Genomic DNA, 27,636 nt, shown 5'->3' with positions numbered 1-27,636 from the left:
TGCCAGATTTACCAATATTTCATTTTATTATTTTTTTTTATCCGATTACTCGATTAATCGTAAGAATAATCGATAGATTACTCGATTACTAAAATATTCGTTTACAACAGCCCTAATATTATAACATGAAAAATGGCGGTACTTAGCAAAACAGACGTAAGAATGCTAATCTGATGAAAGATATGGCGACATGTCTGCAGGAAGAGTTTGAGAGAAAACCGTAAAACCTACTTTAATGACGCATATATTTTCTCAAAACAGAAACTCATGCGTACGTTTTGATGCATAAAGTATTTCTCTAGAGTGAAATTTGTACGAACAGCAGCATTTTGTTTGTGAAAAATCAGTAACGTGTCAGTGACTAGAGGGCGCACTGTCAGGTGAAGAATTCCCTCATTACACTGTAAAACTGAAAACCCTCCAAAATCTGATAAAACTGAAATAGCGATTTTAGAAAAACCGTAGGAGATATCAAAAAGTCGAATCATTTCAAGATAGATTAACATCTTGTGACTAGCTTAAAACTTGAATGGAGTTTCTAGGTTGAAGTAGGCAGAAGTAGTAGCTTGTGAAATGGCACAAAGTTTTTGCTAAATTTTGTGAAATTCCAAAGAACTTCAGTGCATTTCAGTTGAGCCAAAATTTACATGAAAGTTGAAATAGTACAAAAAGTATAAAAGATGAAAATACAAAAAGATACATGAGAATTCTCCAGAAAAAGCTGAACATTTCGACATATAAATAGTTGAAATCAGTTGAAGTATGAAGAACTGATTATGCACAGAAAAATGTACAGAAGACGGAATAACAATCAAGAGAAATAAAATCTTAAGAAGTGAGAATGCTTGAATTCTCATTTGATTTATAGTTAAACTGGGTTGGTGATCTCCCTTCCTACCTGCTCATGCAGCTGGCACACAGGCCGTAAGGCAGCCCGTTGACGTCCAGCTTCACCAGATCCCCTTTATTCTTGAATTCCTTCAAGCAGAAGGCGCATTTGTAGAGCTTGTGCGGCTGCAGCTGCCCGTTGGGGGACGAGGAGGCTGAGCCGTTGCCTGCGCCCACTCTGCCGTTGCCGCCTCCGGCTCCCCCCAGCGCCGAGCCAGAGGAGAGCTTCTGCATGTGGAAGGTGCCGTGGATCTTCAGCTCCAGCGTTGACGTGACGGTCTGCATGCAGACGACGCAGCGGAAGCCGGTGAGCGAGTTGCGAAGGTCGGGGTGCATCTGGCAGTGCTCTATGAACTCCTCCTCGCTCTGCAGGGGCATCTTGCAGATCCGACAGGTTCCTGTGTCCAGGCTTTTACTGTGGGTCACCTGGAGGAAGAGTGACCCACAGCATGCAGATAGAAGGTCAGAAAACAGAAACTATTATTAGATTGGAGAAGTCCAGGGCTGGAAGCTTTCACACTGCACTGAGTCGAACAAACCCAACTAATTATAAACATGTTCCCATCCTTGCCTGTGGGGGCGCTGCACCAAGAAGGAAACAACAGAAACCTCTGAAGAAGACACTGAGAGCAGCGTCCTTCTTCAGAAAACATAAGTGGCGTCAGATTTTAGTGATTGTAGGATTTCTTGTTTGTCATTTCTCCCGCTATCGTTGGACTCTTGTGTTTGTTTTGGTTGGACAGAACAGGGCTGGTGTGAATGCAGCCTAAAACATGACTGGCCAATCTGATGGGAAAGTCATCAGACACTTCATCCAGTCTGAAATGTCATTAATAATAATATGTATCCATCTCAAAAATTCACCCACTAAATAAAACCTTTAAAAAGTTAGTATGAGGAAAATAAACAGCTTAGAGCTGGTACTGCAACCTCTCAGCATTCTTCAATAAGGAAACAAACGTTTACTGGACTCAAACACAGACCCAGAGCTGCAGATCAGTTTGTACCTTGTGTTCAGTGAGAGTCAGCAGAGACGGGAAGCGCTCCCCACATATGGGACACATGTAGTGTTTGGCGGGGCCGCGGTGCGTCTGAGCGTGCTCACGCAGCCCGCTCTCAGAGAAGAACGTCCTGGAGCACACGTTGCACTTGTGGTTCCCTTTGATGAAATCTGCCTTCTTCTTCCTGGAACCTGGAAAACAGAAAGAAACAAAAAACATAAAAATAAAAATCTGATCCTGTACAAACAATATGTATCGCACTAAACACAAGATCAATATCAGTAGACAACACATGAGGGAGAATAAGCAAAAATTTCACTGAAGGTTGGTAGAATCAACTAACTCTCATTCTCCTTGGTTACCTAGCAACTCAGTCCTTTTTTGGTTGCCTAGCAACAATGTGTGGCGTGACTGGCGCAGCAGCACTTTAAGATTCCGTCATGAAAATAAAAGAAAACAACGATGCAGTGTGAAAACGATGGATAATAAAGGAAAGGTTACGCCACCAGTTAGGCTGCATTTCAGATATTTAAAACAAAAAATGAACCAGTAATTATCAATATGGACTCATATGAAGTGAATCAAGAATATTTCTTCTCTAATTTCTACTGCAAATGTCTTACTACACGGGAAAGCTAACTTCCATTTCTCATCTAATGAATCACTGACTTCAATCAAGCTCCTATATCTTGTTGAAAAGTCACTTTTAAGTTCTATTTTAAGAATATTGAGACTTTCACTACAAACTAAGCCAAAATGACTTTGTAGCATTTTACATTTCGTCCAGCCCTCCCACCTGGACGGCAGCTTTACCTGCGTCGTCTTCTCCCGGCCGGATGTTGTGGTCCCGCAGCCGGTGGTTCTGCAGCAGCGACTCCATGGTGTATGCCGCGCCGCAGATGTCGCAGGCGTACATGGGCTCGGAGTTGTCCAGCTCCTCCTCTCCGCCGCTCGCCTCATGACTGTTGGCCGTGTCGCCTGCCTGCGACGACCCCCCGCCCCCAACCACCCCGCCCTTCAGCAGGATGTTCTGCAGGTCGGCCTGTTCGGCGGCCGCCACCGTCGCTCTCTCTGCTGCTGCCGCCGCGCCGCTTCCTGCTCCTCCCCGCTTGGAGGTCTGAGCCAGGCCGTTGGGCGTCCCGTTCTGACTCCCACTGCTGCCGGTGCCACCGCCGTTGCTGCCGTCGAAGATACAGTGCTTCTCCCGCAGGTGTCTCTCGAGCAGCGAGATGGCGTGGAAAGCTTTGCCACAGAAGCGACAGGTGAACTTCTTGCTGTGGGTGGTGATGTGACACTGGAGCTCCACTTCTGTTCCGAACGTTTCCCCACAGAAGATGCACTTCCGAGGCTTCAGCCCTGCAGGAAGAAACACCTTGTTAACGTCAAAACTATGATTACTGTGCGCTGTTATGCTTTTTCTCTCCTCTCAGCCCATGATAGGAAAGATTTCAGAATCCAGAATGCTTAAAAAGTGACCTGTTACGCTTCCTTGAACAGGTTAGGACAGGTCTATGGTCTATGCAAAACATGTTCATTTTAATTTTTGTACAAAATTATTCTTAGATAATGAGATTTTATTCTACTTGGTTCTGCATATTCTGAGCTGTTTTAGGGCGTCTGTCACTTTAAATCCAAATAAGCTGCTGCTGGTTATGCCGCCAAACTCAATGTTTACATTCACATGTGAAAATGGCTGCAGACAGATGTGCAATTATGTAACCGTACATCTTTGAAAAGCAGAAGTGGAGCCTCCAGCACAACCAACAAGAATGCATCAAGTGGTTTCTGGATGATAAGTCAACAACAAAACACGTCTTTTCCAGCAGCCATTGTACATCGGTAAAACCAGCGGTCCAAGCATGCTGGAGCTCTGCTTGGGTTGCTAGGTAACGTGCAGAAGTCTACTGGGGTTGCTAGGTAGTGGCCCAGTGCCTGTCAAATGTGACTTGATAATATGTAGGTTTTTGAAACTGATCATTTTCCAGACACCAAAAAACATTAACTTATTCCCAAAAAATGTAACTGCCAGTAACAGAAGTCACTTTGGCTTAATATAGGAAATATATCTTGTTCCTCTAGCAGGTTATTTCAATTACTTTTTTATCAATATTAAGGAACTATTGACTTAAAACAAACTCCTATATTGTGCAGAAAAGTTACTTGTAAGTTAGTTTTGTCTTATTTCAAGTGTAATAAGATATTTTCACTAGAAACTAGAGGAAAAACACTTGGTTGCGGAGCTGGAAGGTTGAACAACCAAGGTCTTTAAATAAATCTAACCGCCTCACACTGCCCTCTACTTCACACCTACTCGCCATTTCGGCTCCTTTAGCGGCCAAAGGTAGTAACTTTAACCGCTTTTGATGGATCAGATGGTAGAAATCCCAGTTTTTGTCTTCTTAAAGGGTTGAAAATGAAAATATGGCCAAAGATACTAAAGTAAGTGTGAGAGTCAAAGCAAAACAGAAAATGTGTGGAGAGATATGAGTGTACCTGCGAGTCCTCCAGGGAGGCCTGACCTTTGACCCAGGTGGTTATGTTTGACATGGAGCTGAAGGTCTGCCTCCTTTCTAAAGTCCCAGGCACAGGCTGTGCAGCGAAACAGCTTCTTCTCGTTGCTGTGCTTCACAGCCAAATGCACCTGGAAGGCAGGGGGACATAAATCCATGGGTTTTCATTTTAAATTTCCACTTTTCCTTAATCTATTTTCCACCTTTTCATCAAATTTTGAAACATAAATACAAAAGTTGTGCAGCAGACTTACAGAGGAAAGGATTTTATTGCTGGACACTTAAGAAATCCAGTATGAAACTTAGATTAAATGCTTCTCTGGACTTTTCCAGACTGTTTTCCTTAACATGCAATGGTTTAGTTTATTAGTTTATTTAAAATAGGGACAATGTGCAAAAAACACTAATAAAAGATGCTTTGTCTCAGATTTAGTTTAGCTTGTTTCCATCTTTAGTCCCTGACCAGGTGAGTGAATAAAACATTATCATGAGACACACAATGAAAGTCCCTATAAACCCTAGATACAATCAATGTACAAAGCCATAAAATTACAATATCAATAGTACAGACTCTAGTAAAACTCAAGCTGGCAGCAGTGTAACATTGATGGATGCAAGCTGTCGTTAAAAACTAAAGAAGAACACAACAAACTTTTTCACATGTGATTTTAATTACATTTCTTTTTTAATAGAAATACAGCAGATGTTTTTTTTATAATCTACATCTTTTAGGGCTTGGTTATAGAAAGACGTTAGAGGTTTTATTGTCGTCTCATTAGCGTGAGTCCAGCGGCCATGTTGTGCAGGGCAGTGTGTGGTTTACCTGTATGGAGACCTTGGAGTCGAAGACTTCCTGGCAGAGGGTGCAGTGGTACAGGACGAAGGTGTGCATGTCCAGCAGGTGTTTCTGCAGGTCGTCCACGGACGAGAATTGCTTGTCACAGCTTTCACACACATACTGCGTCGACGTGGTGGTGTAATGAACCGTGAGGTGCTGCAGCAACGCGTCCTGCGTCTCAAAGTCTTCTTTGTTGCACTGCGGGCAGGACTGGCGCCTCAGCAGCATCTCCAGGTGAGACTTCAGATGCACCTGGAAACCCTCGAAACTGGAAAATCGGAGGTCGCACTGGTTGCAGGGATAATCGCCGTTGCTTCCCAGGGACGGGGTGGAGTCACCGCCCAGGCGGTGGCGTTTGGGAGAGGAGATCTCCACGTCGGACGAGGCTGGGCTGAGGTCAGCCACCTTCGCCTGCCGTTTGTTGTTAGCCAGCGGGATGTTCTTGTGGTTCTCCTTGATGTGCTTGGTGAGCTTGAGGAGTGAGCCGAAGATGGGAGAATTGGTGCAGTAAGGGCAGGAATAGACCTGGACATGGAAAATACATTTTCATAAAAATCAGCATTCACCGTTAGTCCCCAACGGTGAATGCTGCGTCCCTGTGGAGGGAGAGAGGAAATGGAGAAAGATATGCAGAGCAGGAGGAAGATAAACAAGCACACTCCTTAAATCACAATTAGATTTGACGGCTTGTTTTTAGAGCTGTGCAGAAATCTAGAGTCATTTTTAAACTCCTTTCCCTTCCAAAGCGTCAGTAATCTTTAAAGTGGTTTTGACCTTTAAGTTCAGCCTTTTGTGTTAATTAAGCCACTTGACTCTGAACTATGAATCATTCTCAGTTCTTAACTGAAGGAAGTACAATTTGTTCACATTTCTTTAATTAAACCTATGAAAAAAATAACACCCTTTGATCGACAGAAAAAAGTTATTTAAAAATAACCTACGTCTAAAACTAAATACACAAACTAACTAATCCACTATTTCAACTAAATTCTTAAAAACGTGCTTATAACAGACAAAGGAGCAGCTAAAGAACTCAAAGTTAGCAAAAAATGCAAATAATAGCAAACTTCAGCCTACATTGCAAAAACACAAAATCTTACAAAGTATTTTTGGTCATTATAAGACAAAACTAACACTTATAGTAAGACTTTTTGGCTTAGTAAACCTCACGTTAGCTAATGTAAACTAACATGAGGGTAGCTTACTCGTTAACATAAATAGTCTAACTTAAGTTCACTTAGTTAACTCATGAATGAGCCAACTCAGCAATAAGCTTTAGCTGAGCTCAAATCAAACATTTACTACAACAGATAAACTCAAATTTGGCATTTCAGTTGCAAAAAATAAAAAAAACAAAAAAAAGAGAATTAAAGTGGTGTCAGGTTTTCTTATTTGTTCAGATTCTCACCTCCATGAAGGACTGAGACGCAGCCTGGAGGACAGGGGACTCCAGTTTGGCCACGGCTCCTCCCGACGCCGTCCCGCCTCCTGTGGCCGAGGTGCAGTGCGTCTGCTGGATGTGCTCCGTCAGCGAGGACTCCGTCAGGAACCCCATGGAGCACTGGTTGCAGAAGAAGGCGTGGTTCCCCTCTGGAGGAGCGACAGGATGTCAGAAATCAGTTTTTAATCATTCAATACTTTAACTATCAGCAAAACAATACTGCGGAAATGATCTTCCATTCCCATTTTACAAAAGTTAAATTACAAATATTAATCTATTTTATAGGATTGTACAAATGATTTGTATAATTATAAACATTAGATGTGTAAATATGTATAATGTAGGACATGTTTATAGAAAACCATTAGGGGGGTTATTATTCATTTTCTTTCTCATAAATATAATGAAAAACATAAAAATCTTTTATTTCTCTTTTAATTTTATCTAGCTTTTTATGTTTTTTTTTATTATTTTACTTATTTATTTTTATTCCTAGCTTTGTCGCCTTCCTACTCTTTTTCAAAATGGATATAGAAATTTTGCTATTTTATGTTTGTTTATTATTATGATTTTCTTCACTTTATTTTTGTCTGACATTTTTATTTGTTTGAAATAAATATTTTATTTCATTTTTCTTCTTATAAATACAATGAAAAGCATATAAAAATGTTTAATTTGCCAAAGTCACTCTTTTTAAAAAATTGTAATTAGCTTTTATATGTTTTATCACATTTTATTTTTTTATTTTTATTCCTTTTAAGACTTATTTTAAGTGGTAGCTATAAATAAACATCATAATTTTTGGGTTAGGGTCAGACTGATGGTCTCAGTAATCCTGACAGATGTTTTAGACCGAGGCCGTTAGCTTCAGAGTGAGCAGACCTAGCGTGGTGGATCCTGCCATGATCCCCCCAGGCAGGCAGTGGGACACTCGGATGTGCTCCTGCAGGGAGTTGATGTCTCCAAACATGTCCGGACAATAGTTGCAGTGAAACGCCGTGACGTTTGTGAACTGGAGCAGAGGGAAAGCCGCTGCCGCCGCCGCCGAGCCGACACTCCCGCCGCTAGCGCGGTGGGCCTTTCGCACGTGCTCGTTGAGGTTGTAGAGCGTGGGCAGGGTTTCCAGGCAGAGCTGGCAGGTGTGGCTCTGCTGCGGCTTGTCTGCATGGATGGTCTTCAGATGGATCTCCAACACGGCCAGGCTGTGGAAGTCTCTCTTTGAGCAGTACGGGCACGAATACGTCACCTTAGCCCAACTCCCTCCTGAGCCTGCAGAAACAAGAGCTGGACATTAACACTGTCAATCATTGGCAGGAAAACGTTTCTCCACAATAATTTACTATTAAATTGGGGTTTTTGAAGGTATGCAAGAGCAGTCAGTATCTTCCCTGCACTTAATTCTTAAACAGTTTTAGTTGCTAAAACAATCAATCAAGTTTATTTGTATAGTAAATTTCAGCTACAAGGCAGTAGCTGAAATTTGCTGTACATCATAAAAAGACAAAAACTCAACGATGGAAAAATTACATTTTTCCAAGTGTCGTCATTACAGATCAAAATGTTGATTAATGTTTTATTGATTATGTTTCAAAAACTTTAAACAGGTGGATTTGTTGTTTAGATCTAGAAGAGCTCAGTGTTTCAGCTGTTTTGCAGTTTTCTGGAAGTTTGTTCCAGATTTGTGGTCCATAGAAGCTGAAAGCTGCTTCTTCATGTTTGGTTCTGGTTCTGGAGATGCAGAGCAGAACCAGAACCAGAAGACCTGAGAGATCTGGAAGGTAACAACAGCAGATCTTTAATATTTGTAAGCCGTTCAGTGATTTATAAACTAACATCAGTATTTTAAAGTCTATTCTCTCAGTGGAAGGACTGTAGAACCAGGTGATGTGCTCTAACCTCCTGGTTTTAGTCAGAACGCCAGCAGCAGCGTTCTGGATCAGATCCAGGTGGAGGGTTGACTTTTACAGGCAGACCTGTGAGGGTGCTGATGGTCCCAGCTGATGGTACCAGTACCTTGATGGGCCAGACTAATCGCTCCGTCCTCCCCGGAGTCTCCGCCTCTCCTGCGGCCTCGTTCGCTGCTCTGGCTGTGCTTCAGGGTGGAGTCAGGGGTGGAGCCTCTCTCCAGGCTGGCGCTGGAGTCCGGAGTGGCCGAGCTCATGGAGGCCACGCTTCCGAGCGGCGGATCGGGACTGGCGGCGCTGTGGTTGGACGAGTCGGGCTGGCGGTGGCTGTCCAGGTGGCAGTAGACGTCCTCCACGGACGGGAACTGCTCCGAGCAGACCGGACATCTGGGAGGGGAAGGAGAACCACAGTGAGGTCCAGCTGCAGCGATTCTCCTATCAGGAGCGTTCAGAACGCGGAACGCTGCCGTTACTTGTGCTTCCGGTTGGCGTGCTGCGTTTCGATATGCGTGAGCAGCGACGCCTCGTCCAGGAAGATCTCCGGACAGTGGATGCACTGCAGGTCGGCCCGGTCGGACAGCTGTGGGTGTCGGGTCAGGACGTGCTTCTCCAGTTCGTCCGTCTGGCTGAACGTCTCCTCGCAATAATCGCACATGTACAGGTCCTGGTCCAGGTCCACGTCTCCGCCAGTCCCCTTCTTCCCGCCGTCCTTCTCGCTCCGCAGCGCCAGGTGCTCTCTGTTCTTACGGTGAGCCTGCAAGGTCCGAACGTTTTAATGCACTCATCTGTTCGCTTTGGAGGACAACTAGAGATGCACCGACCCAATATTAATATCTACATCGGTTCCGATACCATTGTTTTTCGAAACGGTATCGGTCAATATTAAACCTGAAATATCGGTATCAGAAGTGAAAAGAGTGGATCGGTGCATTTCTAGAGAAAATGAAGCCGTTTACCTGCATGTGGCTCTGCAGCGATGAGGTGGAAGAGAAGCCACGTTTGCACACTGAGCATTTAAATGGTTTGCTGGAGCTGCAGAGGAAAAATCAATAAGCCACAAATCAGACTGAAGAAACAGAAATACACTTTTTTTTAAAGGTTTTTAATGCTACTACCTGTGTGTTTTAAGATGGATCTTCAGGTGATCGGAGCGAGAAAACGCAGCTTCACATTCCTGGCAGCTATACTTCTTATCACCTGCAGGCGATAAAACTGAAGATGAGATTCCTGGTGTTTAATAAAACAAAAACAAAAAAAGTTAAAGAGGAGGTTTTTAATTCTGATTCTTACTGCAAGGCTGCTTAAGCAAAATGCATAAAATCTGACTTATTAACAATCTGTTCAATAATCTGGAGCTCATTCAGGCTCAGTGATTTCTGTAAAGACAGATTTCAGTTCTGGGAAAGTAACAAAAAGAAGTATGCAATGTTCAACAAGTGGTGGAGAATTGAGGTTTAATAAATCTATTCCCAGTAACTCTAATACTTGATTGGATCTTTTCCATATTTGGGCCTCTCAGTCCACCTGATGACGACTCTTCAGCCAATAAGAGAAGAAGGAGTAATGAGCTGCAGAGACGTTTGAACGAACCTGTGTGGAGCTTCACATGGCGGTCTCTGCTCCTCTTGTGTTTAAACAGGCGGCTGCAGAACGTGCACTTGAAAGGCAGCTTGTCGCTGTGGATCTGCTCGTGTCGCTTCAGGTAGCTCAGGCGGCTGAAAGCGGACAGAACCAGGAGTTATTTCATAAACCTAAACACTGGAACTAAATGTTCCTACTTAATTTTTATAATAGATTTTTATAAATCAATCCTTCCAGTTTTTTGTGATTCCTTTATCACAGAAATTCACCAAAAATCAACAGATCTAAAGCATAATTTTGAGTTTATTGCTAATTTTCTCCAAAAATAGTCAAAATCATTGCAATTAAGTGATGCTGCCTCCGACCTACAGGTGGCAGTGTTACTTCCACTAACTGCTGCCTCAGCCTAACTTGATGTCAAGTTTTAATTTAAAATCGATTTGGTGAGTAACAAAAGTCAAGCTATTTAAGTTCTTTAAGCTCAAATCTGTTTTTTTTTTTTTTTTTTTGGAAGGGATATAATGAGGAAAATTCCTTGCAAATATTTCTAATAGCTACGTTTCACCTGTGCTGTGGATCTCTGCAGCTCCTTCAGAGTTCCCATAAGTCTCTTGGCTGATTCATTTAAATGTTTAAAGCTTGGAAAATTGTTTCATAACTCAAATCTGCTGTAAACTTCACAACAAACTCTAATAACGTTTACAGAAGAGGATTAGAGACACTGAAAAAAATTCTGATAAATCTCAGAATTGTCACTTTAACTTCAGATTTATAATTTTTTTCATCAGAATTCTAGAATTAGTTTCAGAATTCTCAGCCTAAATCAGAATTCTGAGAATTAAGTCTGAATTTGCTCTGTGTTCTAAGATCAAAGTAAAAATTCTGATTGTTTCTCAAAAGTCTGACTTAAATCTTCTGAAATCAAAAGTGAAAATTCTGAGAAAAAAGTCTGAGATTAAGTTTAGAATTATTTTTCTTCTTTTCAAAAATTATCAAGCTACTGAGATTAAAGTAATTTTTTTTTTTTAGAATTCTTACTTTTTTATTTTTGCTTTTGATTTCAAAAGATTAGAGTCTGAATTAGTTTTTTTTCAGTGTCCCTGATTCTCTTCTACAGCTGTACATTTATTTACACTAGATTTTCTTTAGGGGTATCCAAGTAAGCAGGGCTTCAAGCAAATTCACACCTCGTTTATCTGTGTGCTTTTTAAGCAGATAAATTTAAAATATATAATTATTATGAGTTTATCTGTCAGCTTAAATCCCAGTAAAATCCATTAAATGTCATTAAATGTGCGAGAAGTTGAAGGGGTTTAGCTGCTTCTGCGCGGCGGAACAAGGGCGTGAGTGTTGAAGAATGACAGAAGGAGGTGAGCTCGGCAGAACGATTAATACGGGGAATAATAATGATGATGACTCTGGAGTGTGTGTAAGACAGCTGTTCTTAAAATGGCTCTTGACTGAGTCTCCGGAGACGCTGGTGAGAAATGTATTCACCTCATTCCCTTTACTGTTGCCTTAGCGTTCCACTTTATTATGGAAATAACAGCGAAGTGGCTGCAGCTTATTTATGAGCACCCAGATATTCATGAGCGGGATCCAGATGCGGAGGAGATACCTGAAGGATTTGTCACAGAACTGGCAGGGGTACGGCAGGCCGGCGCCGCCCTCCTCCTCGCCGCCGGTGGCCATGCCCAGGTCGCAGCAGCCGTCGGGCATCTGGGAGGGCGACGCCACGTCCTTGCTGGAGGGCGAGGAGGGCACCCAGGACAGGCCGGCGGGGTCATCGTCGCCATCTAGAGGAAAGGAGGGAGGGGGAGGCGTTGTTTAACTCACAGCTGCAGGATCATAAAAAAAAAGAGGAAAAGTGAGGGTAAAGCAGGGCGAAGTGGGATGATTAAGGAGAAGTCTTATGTTTCTTGGATGGCAAAAGGGAGAAGCCTGTGGGAGTTCATAGGAGGATATAATCAAAAAATAAACACATTTATCCTAGTCACACACAAACATTCATACATAAATATACATACAAAAATGAGGATGGCAGAGATAAAGAGAGGAAGAGAAAGAGGGAGAGAGATGCGCTCCTGCAGTGGCAACATCTAAATAGAAAGCTCCAAGAACTATGTATCCCCACCGGAGCCCGGAAATAAGGACAGAGTGTATTTTCTCTCCCTTCATCCTCCCTCTGCAGCCATCCCTCGCTCCATCCCTCCCCTCCATCCCCGAGGACCGCAGATCCGCCTCATCATATTTTCATTAGGGCCTTGGCAGATTGAAACGTCAGAAAAACGATTAGGAGATGAGGAGAACAGAGCGGAAAGATGGCGATACTCGCTCCCTTTATCTGTCAGACATACCAGATTATACACTGCTCTTTTTTTCCTCTCTTTCTCTCTCTCCCCCCCTCCGGCGTAGTCGTGCACGGAGGCGACAGAAAGGCCACAGCTCCTTTAATAGACACTTCAGAATGGATTGGATGCAACAAAAGAGTAGGCTGAATTATGCTTGATATTGTTCTGTTGCTCTTTGTGCGCCCCGCAGCAGCGCGGCGAAGATATTTAACGTTCGCCTGGAAAATGTAAAGGAGAGCAGCGTCTGCGTTATCTGAGTGTCGCATCAGTGAAGCCAGAAAACAAATAAAAACAGAGAGAATCGCTGGAGTGGCAGGATGGAGGAAGGAGGAAATGTCAGATTAGACAGAAGAGAAGCAGAGAACACTGCAAAAACACAAAATCTAACCAAGAATTTTTGTCTAAATTCTACTGCTAATATTTTATTACACAAGAAAAAAAATACTTAGAAGTCACTTTTCAGCAAGATAGAGGAGCTTTTAGGTCAATAATCCTAAAATATTGATAAAAAATTACTTGTTATAAGTGAAATAATCTGCTAGCGGAACAAGACATTTTGCCATATTACATACTATAATATTGGCAGATTATTTTACTTATAACTAATACTTTTTTATCAATAATTTGGGATTATTGACAAATCAAGCTCCTACATCTTTCAGAAAAGTTGCTTTGTCTTATGTTAAGTGTAGTTAATACTGCAACACTGCAAAAACACAAAATCTTGCCAAGTATTTTTATTTAGTTTCTAGAGCAAATATAAATAAATACTCTGACTAATAAGTAACTTATCAACAAGATATATGGTTTTAAGAAAATAATTCCTTAATAATAATAAAAAATGTACTAGTTGTAATGGCAGATTATTTCACTGATAATATTTTTCATCAATATTAAGAATTTACTGACTTAAAACAAGCCTCTATATCTTGCTAAAAAGTTAATTGTAGGTTATTTTTGTCTAATTTCAAGTGGACTAAGATAGCTGAACTAAAACCAGATCAAAAATATTTGGTAAGATTTTGTGTTTTTGCAGTGAAGTTTCAGTGGGAGCTGCATCACAGCGTGCAGAGAGGCGAAGAAAACAGATTTGGGATGAGCAAATATAACTCTGCAGGGGGCACTGAGCTCAAAAATCAGACTAAAGGAACACAAACATGAAGCCTTAAAGCAAGGCTCTAAAATAAATTCACAGACTTAAGCAAACATCTAAACACAGAGGTGGAGGGCTGATGATGGGGCATGTTTGGACTCCAGTCACTAAATCAACATTAAAGGTGACCTGCTAGGCTTCCTTAAACAGGTTAGGATATGTCTATGGTCTCTATAAAACACATTCATCACATTTTTTACACAAAGTCATTCTTCGATAAGAAGATTTAAGTCTGCTCAGTTCTGCCCATTATGGGCCATTAGGGTCTCCTGTCACTTTAAATCCAAATAAGCTGCTGCTGGCCACCCCCCCCCAACTCAACGTTTACACTCGCAAGTGAAAATGGCTGCAAACAGATGCACAGTTATACAACAACACATATTTGAAAAGCAGAAGTGGAGGTTCCTGCACAATCAAGAAGAATGCAGGAAGTGATTTCTGGATGGAAAGTCAACAATAAAACACTTGTCCTTTCCAGCAGCCATTGTACAGGGGTAAAACCAACTGACCAAATGAGATGGAACTCTGCTGCGGTTGCTAGGTGACGGGCAGGAACTCTGTTGGGGTTGCTAGGTGACGGGCAGTTCCCATCAATTGTAACTCCACATTCGGAAAGTTTTTGAAACAACTCATTGTCCAGACACCAAAAAACATGAACGTATTGCCAAACAATTGCTGGGTGGTTGTTTTAAGTGCTTGAGCTGTTTTTAAAAGTAGTTGAGACAAAATGAAGTATAAAAACATGCAAAATATGAATAGATCCCCTTTAATTAAACAGAAACCTAGCAAAACATTATGACCACCTGCCTGCTACTGTGCTGATTGTCTTTTCGATGCTAAAACAAAAACTGTTAGGGACTGGTGTAGAAACTGGCACCAAGATGTAAGCAGCTGTTTCTTTCTGTCCTGGAAGGTGAACAGTGATGCTATCGCTAATTTCTTAAAAAAAATAAAAATAAAAAATCACCTTTGAGGCAAAGAGAGGCCATCTGTGTAACAGCTGCTGATTGGCCCAAACTGGGTCAACAAGATAAATACAAAATACAGCAGAAAACCTACAACAAAATGGCTGCGGAAAAAGAAAATCCAGGTGCTGCAATGGCCTAGTCAAATCCAGAGCTTAACCTCACCTTCAGAGAGAAATCTGACGCAATAGTGAACAGCAAAAACAAAATTTTTCCAAGTATCTTTTGTCTGGTTTCCAGTGCAAATATATTAGTGCACTTGAAATAAGACAAAACTAACTTACAAGCAACTTTTCAGCAAAATATAAATAAAAGAAATTATGATATTTTCACTATAAAACTGGATCAAAAATACTTGGTAAGATTTTGTGTTTTTGCAGTGTACATGTGAAATAATCTGCAAGTGGAAAAAGACATTTTTCCAGCCTGTAACTTGTAGTAAAACAAGACATTTTTCTCATTATTTCACTTATAACTTGTAATTTAAAAAAATATATAGGAATTATTGACCGAATCAAGCTCCCATATCTTTCTGAAAAATTACTTGTCAGTTAAAACGTGAAATAAGATTAAACTTAAGATATTTGCACCAGAAACTAGAGTAAAAATACTTGGTAAGATTTGGTGTTTTTGCAGTGAAGCGATAAATTTGAACAGCTGCAACAAAGTGAAAACCATAAATGAAGCATCTGCACAGAGAAAAGGCGGCGCAACAGTAAAAATTGTCTATAAAAGGCCGATCCAGACACCCCCTGCTGGCTGCATGACAAGGTGGAAGTGTTTAAACTCCAACTGACTCAAACAGAAGGAATATCCAAAATTCCTAAAGACGGGACACAAGAAGACAGAAATCTGGATCGTTACGGGAAGCTCAAGGTTCTCCGAGGTGGGAAAATGGGGTGAAGAGGCAGCAGAGTCGGCCTGCAGAGATTTGGGGGAGAGCGGGTTGGTGGGTTGGAGGGGAGGGAGATTAGCGTCATTAAAGAGGCCTAATCCTCTGACTAGCGTGGCTGGCGCTAAAATGGAGGATCACACGGCTTTTTAACGGCGCCTTTGTCGGTCGGCCGCGAGGGGACCTGGCAAGACAAGGCCGGACGGCAAACTGGGAGACACTGGAGGGCCGGGAGGAGGCGGGAGCGCGGAAACGCTCAATGAAAAGTTAAATTAGAGAAGGGTCCTCCAGGAGGAGCGCTGATGGATGGGTTAGCAGGAGAAAGTGTTGGGAAAATGAAGCTCTGTCCCCCCTCCTCCTCCTGTTTCTGTTCTTCTGAAAACCCAACCGCTCCGTTCCCGCTTCATCTTCCTCCCTCCCTCCGTCATCTTTCATGTTGCTACTCATTACAGCGTCCACGTCTTGCACTCCGTATCGCCACGTCTCCGGCAGTTTCTGGCCTTCACCCCCGTCGTCTCGGCCTGGATGGGACCGAGGGAGGGGGGGAGGAAAGAGGAGAAGAGGGAAAGAGGGGGAGATGCTCCAGATGGACGGACTCTGAACTCGGAAAAAAGAGGGAAAGATGAGGGGGGGATGAAAGCGGGGAGAAGAAGAGAGAGCCAGGGGTCGGGGATAAAAAAGAACGGACCGCCTGCGTCTACCTGAAACAACACACACACACACACACACACACTGAGTGAGTCTCTAATAGGCCAGACAGCGAGGCAACACGTGGAGGAAACAGCCTCACACATGCTGATCAGTCGCTCTTTTAGCTCCACCTGCCATAACGTCAAAACCCGACACACATTTTGTCGCGTTAAACTCAGAACCTGCAGCGACTTTTACCAGGATTTTATCACCAACAGCAAAACAAAGCAGTGCATCTTTGGAAAATAGAAGAAATGCTGAGGTTTAGTCCGGTTCGTTTGGGGAAGTGTGAATGCTAATCAAACTCTGGTGTTGTGTGAATCCATATGTGAAAGCCAATCAGAGTGGAGAACGTTCCTAAACTAGGAAGCGGACCACAGCGCAGAGCATTCTGGGTAAATAGAACCAAAACCAAACCTAGTAGGAGAAATGACTTGTTTTCTACCAAAGTCGAAAGAGAAACCCTGCAACCCCTCAAATCTGATGCCATTTTTGTTTAAGGAAACCCACTGTGTCTTCATGAGAGGTTTTCATGTCATTTCCTTCAGTGGTTCTTGGTGCAGCGCCCCCACAGGCGAGGAGGGAAATAGGTTTTTTTCCCCAAGTAGTTTTATCTCAATTAGATTCATTTACCACAGTGCAGTGGGAAAGAGAACCACAGCAGCTGAAAATGTAACAAATGTTGAAATTTTGGTCCCAAATTAAACAAGACTTGAAAACATTGAATCGCACCCTATTGGATTCTGGTTACTAATTTAATATAACACTAAAAGTAATGATACAAATGGATGCATGCGTCATCTTCTTCCCCCTTTCCAATGATCCACTACCTAAAACCCAACAAAAATACTCTCTGGTTTTTTGGTTGCAATGTGACAAAATGTGGAAATATTCCAGGTATTTGAGTACATTTTCCAGGCAAGGCAGAAGCTTCAAAAACAGACATTCTCAGGATTGTATCTCCTCTCTGAGTTTGCCTGAGTGCCAGTCTGAAGCTGAACATCAGGATAGCGTTGTCTGCAAAGCGCCTGGAATGGAAACACCGTCTATCTATGTCATGTTTCCTCTCTGTTGCTTTGATGTTTGAATCAAAGGAGCTCAGCTGGTTGCAGCAAAAAGGTTTTCCCGTCCCAGAGCTGCTGCTACAAGAGTTAAAACTGCCGACAACCTGCAGCTATGTGTTGCAACATCTCAATTAACAACCTAAACGAAGAGCGCTGCAAACGTGCGATGAACAGCTACGAAGGTTAAACTGAAATTTTAGGGTAAAGCTAACCCTGTGCCGTTTTAAAGGCGTCATGTCTGATCTTATTTTAATCCTCCTCCTCCGCGCCTGATCCATCCAACTCTCCGTCCCACCTTTCTGCTTGGCCCTCGGCCCAGACGGGCACCTTTCCCTGAAAGACCCCTGCTGACCTTCCATCCCTCCGTTCACCAGAGCCTCATCCCTCCTTCCCTCTGCTCCCCAGGCTCCCTCCGATGGCCCCAGGCTGCCCCAGGCGTGCACACATGCAGCCCCAGACTCGCCACAGGGGGCAGAAAAACAACTTCCACCCTTGGCTTCATTCTGGCTTTCACTGTTTTGCACAGACTTGCACATGCAAACACGTAAAAGGGGGCAACTTAATGTTCTATACTGAATAAATAGGGATAACGTATCCATATAGTGCCTCCTTCTGTCGAGCTTCACGCTGAATAGCCTCCTTAATATATCGCAAAATTACAGCTCTTTGAATTTAAAGAGCTGCTACTGGAAATCTTTATTTCTAAGAGAGTGTTGAAGCCTCTTATTTCCGTTTGATGCAAAATTACAAAGGAGATGTAACCAAAGTCATCTCCCACCAGTGACAATAAATGACAGGAATAATGAGCCACCCATCGGCTCTCGTTGCACCGAAACACTTCGAGGTTTTTTTCAAATGCTGCACACAGAGAACTGACAAGAAAACAGAAGAATGATCCCTACCTGGCCGCCTGATTACCATGAGTTCACATGGCAACCAGAAAGCTAAGAGCAGCTTATTGGTTGCCATGCATAATGAAACCGGCGCAGTAGGACGGCTTCTTTGACAAGTCGTATTGTTTGGCTGAAACTACCTGTTGTGTCGTCTCTCTGCTGCTGCAGAGGGATGCGAATTCATTCTGCTGCAGAGTCCATATGAAGAACAACATATAGAATCAGATTCATCTAACATCACAGACCTGACCGGTTCCTAACGGAGCGCTTCGCTCTCTGGCTGCAGGTTTGCTGCTGGTTTCCAAAAGTAGATCCTTTAGTCATCAGCTCCAGTTTCAGGCAGTGAGGAAGAAACTCTAATTTTAAGACTACGCTATAAAAACACAAAATGTTCCCAGGTTTTCTAGTAAAAATCTCGTAGAAAACCAAATTAACTTTAAAGTAGCTTTTCAGCAAGATTTAGTGGTCAATAACTACTTAATATTGATCAAAATAAAAAACTACGAGTTTCTCTGGCAGATTATTTTGCTAATAAGACATTTTTCCAAGTTTTAAGTTAAATAATCTGCTAGTGGAAAAAAAAAATTGTCATCAATATTAAGGAATTAATGACTTAAAACAAGCTCTTATATCTTGCTGAAAAGTTACCTTTATGTTAGTTTTTCTTATTTCAATTGTTCCAAGTCATTATACTAGAAAACTAGACAATCAAGACTCAGTAAGATTTTGTGATTTTGCAGTGCAGGTTTAAACTTTCCTTTTTGATAAAGCATATAGTTAAGATTGGCTTAGTTTGTCCTGAGATACAGCAGTTATGAAAACTTTAAACTACTTTGAATAATAAAATTGAGCACACTGTTGATAACTAGGATCAACTGGAATGTAAATGACTGAACTGAAATGAACTGACATTTATTTTGTAAAGAGCATTGAATTGGCTCTATAAAAGTAAATGGAGTTGAACCCTGGTGAATGGTTTTGGATGCATGCGACATGCATTCACAGTGAGGTTTTGCACGGGGTGAAACGGTTCACAAACACGACTCTGGAGGACTCCAGAATCCTCTGCTGCAGCTCAGACGGGAGGCAGTCCGTCGGGACAAGTGCAGGAAAATAAATGAGTGAGAGATCAGCGATGCGGCAGGCTGGCCGAGGCCCGGCCCTCGAGGAGGCGAACACATGCATTGGTACACTCTGTGCAGACTGCAGGGACCCTCACCTCCTGCCCTGGGAATGGGTCCGGCTGCTTTTGGGCGCCAACTGCACCATATGGCCGGAGTGGGTTTGTGTGTGTGTGCAAAATGTGTTGGAGGGCAGAAGGTTAGGGGCAGGGGGCTAAGAATGGGGGTGGGCAGACAGATGACAAGTTTGTCCTGACATATCAAAATTAAACAAAAAAACAACAAAAGTTTTAACAAGGAAGAGAACATGAGAAGATGCAACATCGGATTTAAAACCTGCAGCGATTGGAAAACGACAAGTGCAAATATCTGAGTGCACTTGAAATAAGACTTTAACTTTTCAGCAGCAGGAGCCTGTTTTAAGTCAATAAGTGTTTTATGTTGATGAAAAAGTTCTAGTTCCATTGGCAGGTTATTTTACTTATAACAAAACATTTTTCCTGTTTTACAAGTGAAATAATCTACCAGTGAAAATTTTACTTTTTCATCAACATTAGGGATTATTGACATAAACAGAAACGTCAAACTCATTTTGGTTTTGGGCCAAATCAAGATCATGAAGCCTCTTAAAGGGCCGGTTGTGCCAGAATGTATTGATAAAATCTGTTCACAAAACTGTAACAATATCAATGAATCCTTACATTTAAATAATTTTATTGAACATCTTTTCAGTCCCTCCAGGATTTCGTTATATTTTTAGTGATCTTTAGCAATAAAAATCCAAGTGTTTGTGGCACTAATTTGGAAACATATGCAATATTTGCGCTTATTCATTTTAAGTCTCATGAAACTGGAGGGACTGATTGATATAATTTGGCAGTAAACAGATACAAACTGCATTAATTTGATTGATAACATGATATTTAAGCACATTTAGTGTTTAGTCTGGAATCTGGAGGGCCACATAAAAAGGTATGGCGGGCCAGATTTGGCCCACGGGCCTTGAGTTTGAAACATGCAACATAAAAGGAGTGTGTACATCTTGCTGAAAAGCTTCGAGAGGATTAGTTTTGACTGCTTTCAAACATAAAGATATTTGCACTTGAAACTACACCAAAAACACTTGGTAAGAATTAGTGTTTTGCAGTGCAAAATCACCATGATGACACTAGAAAAGGTTCTACTTCAACTTGCAGATTATCTAAAACATTTTCTGCATGAGTGAAATATTCTGCCAGTGGAACTAGAAATGATTTTTAATGAATAAACTTAATCAGGTGTGATTTTAAGTGCATGTCTTATTTAATGGAAACACCACAATTTCAAAGTTGTGGGGGTTTTTGGCACTAGCAGAATATCAAAAACATTTGTAATGGAAACTGACCGTCTACTTGAGGATTTTTCCATCTTTCTCCTGTGATTTCCAAACGGAGCTTCATTTTTGATTCATTTCCAATCTCATCTGCACCAATTTCAACAGTAAATAAACTAAAGAAAACAAAATTCAGACACACAAACCCAACAAAGTCCAGAGTATTTCCACCTCTGCATGTAAATTACTCACTAAAATAAAAACTGGCCTCTGTTTCCCCTCATCAAGTTTTCAACAGACTCTTCATCTCTGCCGTCTTCCTCTGTAAATCCACCAAACATGTGGCACTGCAGCTAAACCTACAAAGGTTGCTGGTTCAATTCCCAATGTGGAAACTTATTCCCACCTATCCCTCTCTCTGCCTCTGTCCGTCTTTGTTTCTGCTGTTTGTTCGCTGAGAAACGAGAACCAGCTGTCAGGCAGGAGTGTTAAATAAACAACAACATCATGCCAACACACACACACACACACACACACACACACTCAGCAGCCATCCCATTGTGTGCACGCCGCCGGCTACATCATCTATTTATAAGAATGAGGTTTGCTGGACGAGCAGACCGCTCACTAACCCAGAAACACGTTCACCCGAGTCACACACACACACGCAGCGCTCATCCAGCGGACACACACACGTTTGAGGCGTTTTCCAGCTATTAAAGGTCCCGCTTCTCTGCGACAGCACTCACAGTTAGCATTACCAGGCGCTGGTTCGCTTCTTAGCGTTGTTTGTGCTGGTAATGAAGGTTCAGATTATTTTAAAACACACTTTCTCTGTGAGAAATGGTTTTGATTGATGAATGAAACGGCATTAACACACACGTCTTCACTTATAAATAAGTGAAGCAGCTGCAGCTTGTTGTTCAGAGGAGAGACACACCATCATCAGCAGGTAAACTTTTTTCTTTACAGGTTTTAAGTCGAGCTGCAAAACCTGCAAAGGCCGTGTTTGTTTCAGCGGGTCGACTGCACACGGCGCAAAAACACTAAATCTGGTAAAGTAGATATAAAATGAGGCTGAATTTAATGGCAAATGGTTCTACCAGTTATAGAACAAAGTTTGATTCCTGTCCTGATTACAAATAGGTTCATGATGAAAAGACATGGATGCAAACTGCAAACTACAGAGCGATTCAGGACAGAATTATTGAAAATTTTCATTAAAAGAAGCCTTTTTCTAATCACTGGGAGTTGATTGCTGCCATCCGATCAAAACATCCAGAATGTTTCATCCCACTTCAAAACATTTCTGCTCCAAACGCTGCAAAAACTTACCAAGTAATTTTGATCCAGTTTCTAGGGGAAAATATGTTAGTAGACTTGAAATGAGACAAAACTAACTTTTCTGGAGCTTGTTTTAAGTAAATGATTCCTTAATATTGATGAAAAAGTTATAGATAAATTGTCCCTGAAGTTATTGCGATAAACGATAATAATTTTGGTTTGAGGCCATTTTCAAGTAATAAAATGGTAATGGTTAAAGTTTATTCATCCAAAGATGAATAAACTTTAAATTCTAATGAACATTTAACACTGGAACAGGAAGACATTTTAAATATTCAAAATAAACAAACAAACAAAAAACAATGAATAAAATGAATTGCTGTCCTTCAACAAAGTTGAGACCAAAGTAAAAGGCTGAAGATTTTTATCATCCAGTTTTTGGTAGAAAGAGAGAAAAGAGAAAAATGATAAATCATGGAAATCGAAATTATTTAGTTCCTTTGAATTTATCATGCAGTTAATTAATTGCTCATTGCGACAGATCTGTTCCTAAATCTCACTGAAAAGTTACAAGTTAGTTTTGTCGTATTTTAAGATTTTTGTACAAGAAACTCAACCAAAAATACTTTTGTGTTTTTGCAGTGCAACAGCAAGAGCAGAATCTGAGCGGAGATCAGGAGAGAAAATGAGAGGGGGAAAGAGACAAGCGGGGCAATGAGGCTGCTGAAGTCCTGGGGGAGACCAGCAGAGGGGGGCCTGGGGCCCAAGGGAGGCCCGAGAGCAAGCTGTGAAAGGCGGGTACCTCCAGCACAACGTTCCCCCTCCCCTCCTCTCCCTTCTGGAGGACGGGATCCTGGACAGCCCCCTCACTCACAGCTCCTAAACCCCCCGATGAGAGGAGAACATGCACACACACATGGAAGAGACGTCCCCCGGGGGCGGTACGGAGCGGTGCAGAACACCTGGACCTGCCATTACTGACACACTCAGGGATTAGAGGCACAGACGGCAGGAGGCAAGGAGAGGGAGAACGCACACTGGGATGCACGCAGCATCCAGAAAGTAATCTGCATAAACACTCACAGGCACGAAATAATGACAACTACAGCAAAAATAAGCAGGCAGAACCAGGGAGGTTCCTCTGGAGAGCACAAACCGGGCTACACCGTGTGGGTCAGAAACATTTTTCAGATCAGAAGCCATTAAAAAGCTCAGCCAAGGTTAAAAACATTTGGATGTCTACACAATAACTGGGTATTTTAATAGTGAAAATATGTCTTAATATACATTAATATGCACAATCATCTTACAACTACACTGCAAAAAAACATTACTAAGAGCTTTAGGTCTCATTTCTAATGCAAATATCTGAGGACACTTGAATTAAGACCAAACTAACTTAAAGTAACTTTTTTAGCAAGATGCAGGATCTTGATTTAGGTTATTCCTTAATATTTATTAAAAACTTCAAGTTCAACTGGCAAATTAATTCACTGGGAGAAATGCCTTGTTATAAGTGAAACAATCTGGCAGTGAAGCTAATACTTTTAATCAATATTAAAACCAAGAACCTATATCTCACTAACGCCTCACTTGTAAGTTAGTTTATCTTATTTCAAGTGTACTAAGATATTTGCAGCAGAAATTTTTGCACTGTACCACAGAATCTAACAGTCTTCCTCTTAAAGTGCAAAGCCAATCAGAGCCAAAGAAAATGAATGCATTTCATTTTCCCAAAATACACAAGAAACATGAATAATAATTTGGATTCAAGTTCTGCAGAAAAACCTGTGAATGCAGCAATCCACCGTCTGTTAGTTTAACTTAAAGCCAACCGCCTCTTACTGCTCTGAAACATGCATTAAACATCATCACTCCAATGCTTGATCCCTGATTACAGTTATCTGTGTTCATGCAGTCTGAAAGAGTTTGTCAGTATTACGTGTAAATAAATGTTGTAGAATGGAGAATAACTGTCAACGGAAACTGGATGTTTGCTTAAGCGCCATTTAACTTTGTGAATCAGATGCTACGATGGCGAAGATAGTAAGAAAATGTGCAAAAGCTGAACTAAACCGACGGTTGCTTCATTTCAGAGTATTACAGATGCAACATAATCTTCACTGCTTTAAAGGTTTTAAAATCTGTGATGAAAAAGAGCTGTAACTTAATACCATTAACTATCACTATGTGCTATTCCTTCTTACTTTTTAAGATGCAAAATACAGTTGAATCTTGTTGCATTTCTTGGTATAATGTATGAATATTAAATGCAGCTTATTTTTGTAGTGTATATTTTTATTTTTAATAACATTTTTATAATTTTATTCATTTTATTTCAATATTTTATATTTTTTTTAATCCACAAAATTTTGTTTTCATGGTATGTTTATATGTTTTAAATTAAATTTGTATTTTTCATTCATTTTATTTAATTTAAAATAAATTTAAATCACCATTTTATTTTTTATATATATTTATATTCTTTATTTAATTTTTATATTTTTATATGCCATATTTCATTTTTTAATGATATATGTTGTATTACTTAAATATTCCTTAATCTCCCTGCTAGTAATAAACAAAAATCCTGCAAAATGTTATGTTTTCATTCAGCGCAACAACATTACAAACATTTCACTGCATGTTGCAATGTTTTCAGCATTAATTCCAGTGTCAGGGTAAGTCAAGAGGGGAATATTCCTAAGTGTTGGGATCAATACGTTGCAGGAGAAGCAGGGGTTTTGAGGCAAACCGGCCAGAAAAGAGGCTCATGTGAATTAAAGACCCCACAGCGTCTGCAACAAAAAGGAGTGCTCAAACACACTGGGAGGGGTGCAAAGAAAGAAACAAAGGTGGATTTAGTTGGAGGAAAAAATCTGTGTGTGACAAGAAGCAAGATCAAAGGGGGAGAGGTCGACGGGACGGAGCGAGAGTAAGACCAGGGGGTCCCGTAATTACAACTAGCAACCTTTGAGCTGCGATTCTGTGTGCGCGCAGGTATAGGGCAGGCGTGTGGTTGGGGAACAAAGCAGGGTTTTTAGGCTAAAACGCCATGCAGACAAAGACACACACCTTCCTCTTCACTGCAACTTCTACATAAAAACAAGAAATTAAACCACAAATGAACAGGAACATGAACAGAATGCAGGATGTCTGGTGAAACGAGACGCCAAGGAGAAATGGAAACATCTGAGAACTAAAATCTTAAAAATATAAACTCTTTCAGACACTAATGTCAGGGTACACAGTTTCTTAGACAGAATAACTGTGAATGGAAATAACTGATTTCTACTCAATGGTCACAATGTTTGCACAATAATATGCAGACTGACTGAAATGCCTTGGCAGAGGCACATCAACATGTAGCAGGAACGGCTGGAATAGAGAAGATCACAAATCCTTTTTTCCTTGTAAGCAGCCAAATCTTATTTTCTATTTTGACCTCTGACTCATTCAGGTACAAAAAGGTTCCTTAGCTCCAGGGATGAGCCACTGCTGTGTCGATGCATTTATAATTTAGCAAAGAACTGAGTATAGGTTGGATTTTTAAGCTCTTTGTTGCCAGCAGTCTGCCAAAAAGCCTGTTTTTTTTTTTTTTTTTTTTTAGCTGAATGGAAAACATGAAAAATCTGAAATATAATAGTCTAAATGGGAATTTAGCTCCAACAAGTTTAGCTACTAACTGAAAACTTAGCATACAAAATCAGCCATCTCTTTTCTTATTTTGAAACAGACAGAAATACTCTAAAAAAAAAATAAGTAGTGTTGGACTAAGCTCACATTTTTTTACCCAGAAACGGCAAGAATCGACCTTGAAACAGAAAAAGAGTGAAATGTCGTTACGCTTTAAAACAGCTAGTTTAGCTTAGCTTGTTTGATCTTAGCTTGATTTAGCTTAGCATAGGGTAGCCTCAGGGTTAAATACATTTTAAATGTAGCTAAAAATGTAACTTAATTTGTTTTAGTTTTGGGAAGATCTACATTCAAACCCTCAATTATGTTCACATCTCTGGGTAGATACAACATGCCCAGTAGTTTAATGACTGACATTAGCTTATCCTACATAAACAAAGCACTGATGTATGCTAGCTTATGTTGCTTTAAGTTAGCTTTGTTTACGTTAACTTATTGTAGCTTAGCATCTAATTAGCTCAACTTAGCTTAGCTAAATGTTTGCCTACATTGTCTTGCTTGAAATTAGCTTAATTTAGCAGATGTTATCTTATCAAAGATTAGTCTAATTTAACTTAGTTTCATATAAAGATTTATAAAATTCACCAGAATAAATTTCTATGGGTTTTTTGCATCTTTTTTATATTTATAAAACTTTTCTACTCAAAAGTTCATAATAAATCCACATTAAAGCTGCAGAAGGTAACTTTTTATTTTTTTGTTATTTTTTTACCTTTGTTAAAACTATCACTATGATCTGATCTAATCTGAAAAATAAAATAAATCCCTAATCTACTGCAGTTGAATCTGATGTCTGTGTCAATGCTAAAACCTGAGCTATAGATGGTAATAATTTGACATTATTCCACAGCTTTAGCATCAAATATACTTATATTGTATGTCAATAGGTACTTTAATCTGTCTATCTGAGGTTTGCAAGCATAAAGTCATGTCTACTAAGAGCTGGTAGGTTTTATTAGATCACATATAATGATCAGTTGAACACTGAAGATCCAGTTTTAGGTTTTCTTTGAAGTTCCTTTAATCCCATTTTTGAAAACATTTCTATATTTGGACAACCTGTTTTCTAATTTTTGAAAACCCAGCACAGCATGCAGTCATTCAAGTTCACAGACAGAACTAGAAGAGCGATTTAAGACAAATAAAGAGCTTTGAGAACTATTGATCAAAACCAACAAAGATCTGCCTTAATAGAATGAAAACCCAACTCTTTATACGATGAAGGTTTAAAAGTTTTCTTAAAACCTGATGCCATAACTTGAAAATGCTTCATATAACTGAAGGCTGAAGCATGTAATGAGCATGTAAGTATGGCGGCGTTGCTTTTAGCTGTGTCTGTTTAAGTGACTGATTTTGTTTTAAAGCGTTTTTATTCTCCGTCTGGATCTTTTCTCCAGTATCATTCATGCAAACACCTGCACTGCTGCTGCTGCTGCTCCTACTCCACCTGCAGGAGATTTGTCTCCCTGAGCCGATTCCTCCTCCGTCTCTTCCACCTCCTCTACCCGCCCCACCCGCGCTGCTGTTCCTCCCCCGCCTCCCCCCTCTGCGGAGGAACAAGCTAAAAGCACAAGCATGCCCCAAAATTAATTTAAACGGAGGAATTAAATTAAAAGCGAAGCCTCAGGAGTTTTATTATGTACTAATGTTTGAACTGCTAACTTGGATTGTATTACTAAAATATGAATAATTAAGGAGTGGTGGGGGCTGATGTTACATCAGGAAAGATGAGGAGAAATGTACCAGGCTGCAGGAATGGATTTAATGGGAAATGGTTTCACTTCAGCTGCATCGGATGAGTTTTTGTCATGCAAATTCCTGCAACCTGACGTTCCTGAACAAAAACTGCTTCATGACAGTTTTAATTTAGAAAAAAGAACAAAGTAAAACATTTTAGAGCATATTAGGAAGTGTAGCAAGCTGTGTATGTAGATTGTTCTGCAATGAGAATATAAGAACCATCACATCCTACAGGCTGCAGCTCCAAACAAAGACACTTGATCTTCCAAACAACCATCTCACCATAAACACTGAAATCTGTCCAAAAATCAT

At 40.9% G+C, this 27,636-nt stretch overlaps 1 protein-coding gene across 1 annotated transcript in view; it reads right to left on the bottom strand.

The window, feature by feature from the left end:
- znf423 (zinc finger protein 423) overlaps positions 1-27,636 on the bottom strand; it is a 180,649-nt gene that overhangs the window by 91,566 nt on the left and 61,447 nt on the right. Inside the window, exons 4-16 of the mRNA XM_088006140.1 lie at positions 11,782-11,959; positions 10,173-10,297; positions 9,698-9,779; positions 9,539-9,614; positions 9,056-9,336; positions 8,692-8,969; positions 7,561-7,947; positions 6,646-6,827; positions 5,223-5,762; positions 4,383-4,530; positions 2,703-3,245; positions 1,896-2,080; positions 899-1,314 (exon numbers count right to left, since the gene is read on the bottom strand). Coding sequence (XP_087862266.1) covers positions 899-1,314; positions 1,896-2,080; positions 2,703-3,245; positions 4,383-4,530; positions 5,223-5,762; positions 6,646-6,827; positions 7,561-7,947; positions 8,692-8,969; positions 9,056-9,336; positions 9,539-9,614; positions 9,698-9,779; positions 10,173-10,297; positions 11,782-11,959 — 3,421 coding nt within the window. The remainder of the gene's footprint in view (positions 1-898; positions 1,315-1,895; positions 2,081-2,702; positions 3,246-4,382; positions 4,531-5,222; positions 5,763-6,645; positions 6,828-7,560; positions 7,948-8,691; positions 8,970-9,055; positions 9,337-9,538; positions 9,615-9,697; positions 9,780-10,172; positions 10,298-11,781; positions 11,960-27,636) is intronic.

The sequence above is a fragment of the Poecilia mexicana genome, unplaced genomic scaffold, assembly GCF_051168715.1.
Source record: "Poecilia mexicana isolate PSO_F unplaced genomic scaffold, ASM5116871v1 scaffold_6, whole genome shotgun sequence".
Classification (NCBI taxonomy): domain Eukaryota; kingdom Metazoa; phylum Chordata; class Actinopteri; order Cyprinodontiformes; family Poeciliidae; genus Poecilia; species Poecilia mexicana.
The sequence above is the reverse complement of the archived record's forward strand: the minus strand, read 5'-3'. Positions and strand labels throughout refer to the sequence as shown.